The sequence below is a fragment of the Alosa sapidissima genome, chromosome 6, assembly GCF_018492685.1.
Source record: "Alosa sapidissima isolate fAloSap1 chromosome 6, fAloSap1.pri, whole genome shotgun sequence".
NCBI lineage: Eukaryota > Metazoa > Chordata > Actinopteri > Clupeiformes > Clupeidae > Alosa > Alosa sapidissima.
Genome location: NC_055962.1, coordinates 6,047,806 through 6,054,598, shown reverse-complemented (window position 1 = coordinate 6,054,598; position 6,793 = coordinate 6,047,806). Strand labels below are relative to the sequence as shown.

Here is a 6,793-nt window from a genome sequence, read left to right as displayed (position 1 = left end):
ACTGGTTCCTGTAGATAGTGTTGGCTATTAAATATTCCGCCTGTCTCCCTGTTTATGATCAAATCGGGGCTGCCGTGATGGCAGACTATTTCAGGTGTGCATTCAGAGGAACTAACCCGAAACAGCAACTCAAGCAGAAAATTCATCATCTGTGGCACATGGGCAACAGCTTTCATTTTTTACTGCCGGAACCAATGGTTGCTGCGACCAAATTGGTATTATTTCCAGCAACCATAAGACCATTATGAAAAATATCAATGCATGAATAAATTCCAATCTCGCAGTTTATTACAAAGAGGAAAAGGTAACCTTTATTCACAATTATGAATAGATGCAAACTGAATACTGTACATTTTGTTAGAAAGGATTATAAAACTGTACAATACAAAGCCAAAAAAACATGTTACATGTTAAAAGTCTCTCTCTCAATATGTTTGGCAAAAAGTATTTTATATAACTTATTGATAAAAGAAAAAAACAGACTAAGGTTTGAAAAAGACAGTAAAATAAAATTAAAATAAATATTACAAAAAGATTAATAAATATTTCATGCAGCAACTACAAAATGAGCCTGAGAGATTTGTCTTTGTTGAAAAGAGGATTCATTCTGTTAAAAAAATACATAGTTTTTAAAGGTTATGATTTTGAAATGGGAGCAATTTAACACACATACTCATTTTCTGTTTTCATCTTCGAAAGATCAAATTGCACGGCAACACCAAAAACGGAGACTCATTAACAGGTGTGGGCAGAATGCATTCAAACAGAGAGAGAGAGATAAAAGACCACAGTCTGCACAGAAACAGCATAGTTTTCAGTTCATAAAGTGATGTACTTAACATCAGTAACAGGTTGCTCACACTTACAATCCCCAAAGAGTAACAGATTTCTCAAACGTTAACATCTCAGTTCAACTGCCCCCTTTGGCTCTGTCATTACACTACAATGGAATACTACACGCATGTCATGTCCGGAGAAATGCTCAAATGAACTCTAACAACCAGTTACGTCGTTTGGACAATTTTGCATTGCTGCACCATAACTGTGTTACTTGACCCGTTCACATAAAACAAACTATGCTATTGGATAGATGTGTGGTCAGTGATGTGCACACAAATCACAAATGATTAGTCATGAATGACTTGCCATGTTTACTGTCATTCAATAACATAGACAGCATTTACATGAGAGGCTGTGCCACCATGAAACTCATACAGCGTTGAAGTCAATGCATCATATTGAGGTAATTACTTAAACATGCTGACATCCAAGGTTATAATCAAAATTACTTACTCATCAGTTTGACCTCAGATGTTTAATTGTTCCCATGTTGGTGGACCTCTTTAAAAACCTTTAATTGAGCTCTTAAGGTGACCTTATATGGCTAAAAAAGCACAAGGGCACTGGTGAGAAGCACCGTTAATTGGAGGAAGCTGATTCATAGGGAAGAGAATGTTGGCATTAACTCTTTGTGAGTTTCCTCTACTGCTGATAGGCTTACAGTACGGTGGACACGGGGATAAGAGTTTTGAGCCCAGTGCCCGCTGTGTGTATCGGTTTGATTACACACACGGTTTGAAACCCACTCACTTGAAAGGGAATGTTTATATCCCACTGCTTCCTCATTTTATTTTCCAGTGTGTGTGTCCTACTAACAGTGAGCGATTTGGAGCCAATTCCAATTAATCAGATCACTGTGATAGTCCAACAGAGCTGAGGATTTTTTTGGTCTCCCGACTCAGGTTGCCGCTCCGCTGAAGATGATGCCCTATTGTTTTGTCCACAGTCTCGCTGGTTGGATCAATAACCCAGCAGCCCAAATGCAAGCCCAGGGGCAGGTAGACTCTGCAGTATCATGTTTGCACTGGGAGCTCAATGCCACCCTTGTGTGTCAGGTGCCCGGCACAGAGTCTGAAAGCCTATGATTTATGGGACGCATCCGGCTGTGCCACTCAAAAGATCTCACGGCTGGGCGGGTCTGCAGGGTCCATACACACACACACACACACACACACACACACACACACACACACACACACACACACACACACACACTCAGACATGGCAAGAGTGGGAGAGACGGCAGGCCCTGAAGGATGAGTGTAACTAAGAGAGACAGATGACGCGCTCTCAGCAGAGCTCCGCCATTCCATCCCGGAAACAGCACACTCACTCAGGGCCGCTATCAGGACCAGCGGAGCGGGCAGCGAGAGTGGCTAACGGCCAGCGATTAAATCGCAGGGGCGAGACGCATACCAAACAGAGAGAGAAAACTTTTCCGAGCGCAACATCAAAGCGACCACCAGCACAGTAATGAGAGGGACTGTGATGGAAAATAACAAAAAGGCCTCAAGGGAATGCAATAATATACATATTGATACATACACATATACAGTATGCATATTATATTACTGCCCCTTGATTTATGTTGTTTTTCTTAACTAAAATCATGTATAAATACACCATAGATTACAATACAATATAAAATACTTTTATGTGACTTTCTCAAAAAATGGAATACATAAGGGTTTGCTCAGGTAAGCTGGTTTCAAAACTAGCACCAAATCAGAAAGAAAGATAATCCCTCAGGATTGTTAATGATCAAGGCACTTGTTGGTGAAAAACACAATGACGATGATGGAGACAACGATGACTCACATTTAACATCTGTCTTTTCCGTCCGCACAGGTGATTCAAGGGAACTGAACCTAGGTCGGTCATGATTCATTATTCTCAGTCCACTCCTTGGCCCCGGGCTATAGCTAGTCTCACTTTCAGGCTCGTTCAAGCTCTGACCAAATCATTCTGCTTCCACTCTTGCTGTCTCTATCTTCCAAATCCTTTGCTGTCTCGCTCTGACACATCTCTGTTTGTCCACTATTCTCTGAATCATCTTCTTTTTCTTCTTTTTCTCCTCCTCCTCTTCTTTTTCTTTCTTTCTTTCTTTCTTTCACTTGCTCCTGCTCAAACTTCCACTTCCTGGTGTCCACCTTGTGCCCCTGTGGTGGTGCTCACCACAATGTCGAAGCACGTCTCCATCATGACCCGAGACTTGCAGAGGTTCACGCAGAACTCCAGCTCCCCTGTGGCCTGGACCAGGGCCTCCAGGTAGTCCTGGGAGTCCATGTCGAGGTCTGGATCCACGTCGACTGGAGGAGAACAGGAGACAGAGGGGAGTCAAACAAAAGACTGAGTCTATGGAGAAAAACATGACCTTTCCATCAAACTTAACAACAGGATTCATTTGATCCATTTTTCTATATGAGGAAATGTTGAACGATCAAATGTATTGTATAGAATGTGTGACCTTTACTATTTTATATATGAGTCAGTCCCGGGCAGGTCAGCTATGACACAATGAATAATTTCTCCCTCACATCACAGGTACAAAAAGACCTGGACTACCATGCAGTGAATACAGCACAATAGGAAACAATTTTCTCACAGGGATGAATACCTCACCATAGAGGCACCACTCTAATACTGGTTAGCTGGTTTGCTTCTTGCATTTTCAATTCTCGGATGAAAATGCAAGAAGTGTCCAAAGGTCGAGGGTGATCAAATATTCATTTTCATTCAGTGTTTGTAGAGTAACTTTCTGTCAGATTAGCCTGTCATTCATGAAAAGAAAACTGTGATTATTTTCCCTTGTAGTCTTCCTGCACAATATATTTCATAAAGAAATAGCTGTATTTCTATAAATATCTACATAAAGGATTTTGAAAGCTCAACCAACCAAGGAACATCCTTCAGCAACCAGTTACAGAAGGCCCACCACAGCAAACTCTATTGACATCAATGATGCCCTTTACACATACGATGCTCTCAAAGCATACTGTAAATATACTGTTTATTGTTGTAGCACAGGACCAGAGGGCTTCACTTTCTCTAAACGACTTTCCAAATCTGGGTTATAGTGAAAAAGAAATTCCCAAAATGCCTAGCCATGGACACACTGAGATGTTCCACACCCCTCCAGTCCCATCGCTGGAGGCACTGGCAGAGCTGAACCACAGAAAGGGGCCTTTGTACATGCGTTGTGTGGCATTGCATGGCTGGCTTCCCCTGCATGTGTGTTGTATGAATGATGTCAGAAACATGTTAAGGAACACTCATTCACCAACAACAAAAAGAGGCTCTGACAGAACATAAAGAGAAGCATGGGTCAGAGCCATGTATGTGTGATTCATGCATCTGAATTTTCACACTTGAATAAGGGGCATACATAGGTGGTCCTCTATTTTCAAAAGCCCACTGTTATAGCCTGTAGGCATAGCATATAAATCTTGTGTCCAGGGTCAACCGGTCTTTAAGGAACACAAAAGACAAAGTATGTGTTTTTATATAAGGCAGTGCATTAAACCAAAGTCACATGGAATGACCAATATCTCAAATGGAAGTTGCCTTTGAGGAGGAAGTAGGGTACATTACATGTTTTAAACATGGATGCCTTCTGGAGGGACAGGAAGTCATGATGACAGCAATGCTGTTGGGGCAGTTCAGAAGAACACACATAGATACAGAGAATGGAAACACCCTTTCCACAAACACTACAGGGCTGTACCGCAATCTCATGTCTATATCAGCCACACCAGTAAATGGGTCATTCACATTCAGTGCAAACGGACCCAGTAGGCACCTGTAAGCAATCTGGTATTAGTTCCCAAATGAGCTTATCCCTGCTGGGCTGAAAATGAACACCTTTTGCGATGGAGACTACAAAAGACGGCTGAGAACATAATTGAAATAGATCAATATTTTCAATTTCAAGCATTTTCTCCACAGGCATGTTATGTTCTGGAAGACAGAGCACAGAGCAAGACCCCTAATGTAGTCATCAATAAGAATGCAGTACATGCAACACAGAATGACAGATCATGATTCCTGTAACACTAGGCCATGTGCACTGAGATGGAGAAGGTGAGATGATAGTTTTATGGTGGCTAGTTTTATGCAGGAGCTGCTCAACCACTAGCATTAGATACTTTGTACATTTTTGCCATTTTGTGATGTGCTTGTAATTTAATTTAAATGTATTTTGTGGAACAAGAGCCTCTTGTTTGAACAAACATCAAATTCAGTGTAAATGAATCCTTCATTTAGCTGAGGGTTGCTCTCACAGCCGTATGTTCTTTGCAATTCAATCGTAGCAATTCATTATACATCTCCTCTGATCTCATTTAGTTTCCAGCCTGCCAAGGCTAAATGCAAATGTATGAAAAAGATTCAATTGGCATTACATACTCAAAAACACACCAGCTCACCAATTACCCTCAGTTGAATTTAATTGAAAGGATATCTGTACTCACATTCTCCCATCCACTTGCCGGGGTCAAGCATCAGCCGAGTCTTGGCGTCCTCCAGCTCCCTCTTCAGTCTCTCGTGCTTGGCCCTGAGCTCCCGGATCTGCTGCTGACGCTTCTCCAGCATCCTGAGCCGCGCGTTGAAGTACTGCAGTCCCTGGAGCCCCACGAGACCAGAACAGGAAGGGAGAGAGAGAGAGAGAGAGGGAGAGAGAGAGATAGAGAGAGAGAGAGAGAGGAAGAGAGAGAGGAGCTTTAGCAAAGTGTGGTCAGAGAGAAATGAGACCTGGAGCTCCGGGTGCTCTCGTCCCGCTGTCACTAGGCAGGACGCTGCCTGGATACCTGACCGTCGTTGGGTCTGCACCGTGTGCCTTGTGGCAAATCGCCGCCCCGACGTGGAAGTGCGTTTTTACCGCAGGGGATTAGGTCAAATTGAATCATGGGGCGGCTAACCCACCGGGAGACTTAGCTTCTGTAGACTGGCTGGATTAATTAGAGACGAGTCAGAGAATAAAATTAGCAGCCAAACTAATCTCTCACTCGCCCCTAATCTCCCAGGGAAGAAGAAAAAAAAAAACGTTTGTGTGAGGATTAGTTAGGGACAAGGCCACGAGGGACAGGTTGCTGGCAGGTAGTGTTGCAGGTGCAGATTATCCTGGGGTGTTTACTATGTTGCTGTGAGTATTCAGCCGATGCATGCTGCCATAGATAGCGGCTGACTCTGGATCAGTTCCTGCCAGCGCCTGGCGGGGTCTCCACCACAATCAGCTGCTCTCTAGACAAAGGAGAAGGTCTCACCCTAACCCTTCATGCTGTAGTCCATGCACATGGAGATTTTTACTGTAATTTCATTACTGGATTATGTCAAGGTTGATTTGGTTTGATTAAATTGAATCATTCTGCGGCACCCCAGCACCACCACCACCACCATTGTGATACCTCAATGCAGTTTCCCAAGTCAAGTCACATCCATCATTTCTAATCAACGTACCTTTTCAACATCCTGAAATGGCTGTCAGAAACGTAGGAGTGGGGAGGGAGAGGGGGAGAGAAAAATGTATAAGAGTATGCTAATGCATAGATAATAGGAAAACATTAATGAAGAAGTCTTTCTTTCTTTCTTTCTTTCTTTCTTTCTATTTCTCTCGCTCGCTCGCTCCCTCGCTCCCTCTCTTTTTCTCTGTCTCTTGCTATCTCAGTTTCATACAAACACAAAGCCTCGCTTAGAGATGGCCACACACACACATAAAGACACACACATAAAGACACACACACACATAAAGACACACACATGCGGGGCACACAGACACACACTTAGACACACACATGCACACACTATAATTTTTCCCCTCTCCATTTTTCGTGCATGGACCGCCAGGCTCTCAAAGACGAATTGAAGATCATCTTTTCCTAATTGAAAATAAATCACGGTGCCATTCAGCTGAGTTAATGTCTTTTCCTCTTGACTTCTACACACAATTGGCTGGGCG

The 6,793-nt window shown here is 42.9% G+C and overlaps 1 protein-coding gene across 3 annotated transcripts in view; it reads right to left on the bottom strand.

Moving 5' to 3' along the window:
• Positions 1–266: 266 nt before the first annotated feature.
• Positions 267–6,793, bottom strand: part of kif26aa (kinesin family member 26Aa) — a 90,287-nt gene continuing 83,760 nt past the window's right edge. For 2 of the 3 annotated variants that reach the window (XM_042094438.1, XM_042094441.1), the window contains 3 exons: positions 6,295–6,315; positions 5,310–5,460; positions 267–3,149 (listed from right to left, as the gene is read on the bottom strand). In XM_042094438.1, coding sequence (XP_041950372.1) covers positions 2,965–3,149; positions 5,310–5,460; positions 6,295–6,315 — 357 coding nt within the window. In that variant the 3' untranslated portion in view covers positions 267–2,964. The remainder of the gene's footprint in view (positions 3,150–5,309; positions 5,461–6,294; positions 6,316–6,793) is intronic. The other variant, XM_042094439.1, reaches the window with a different exon arrangement.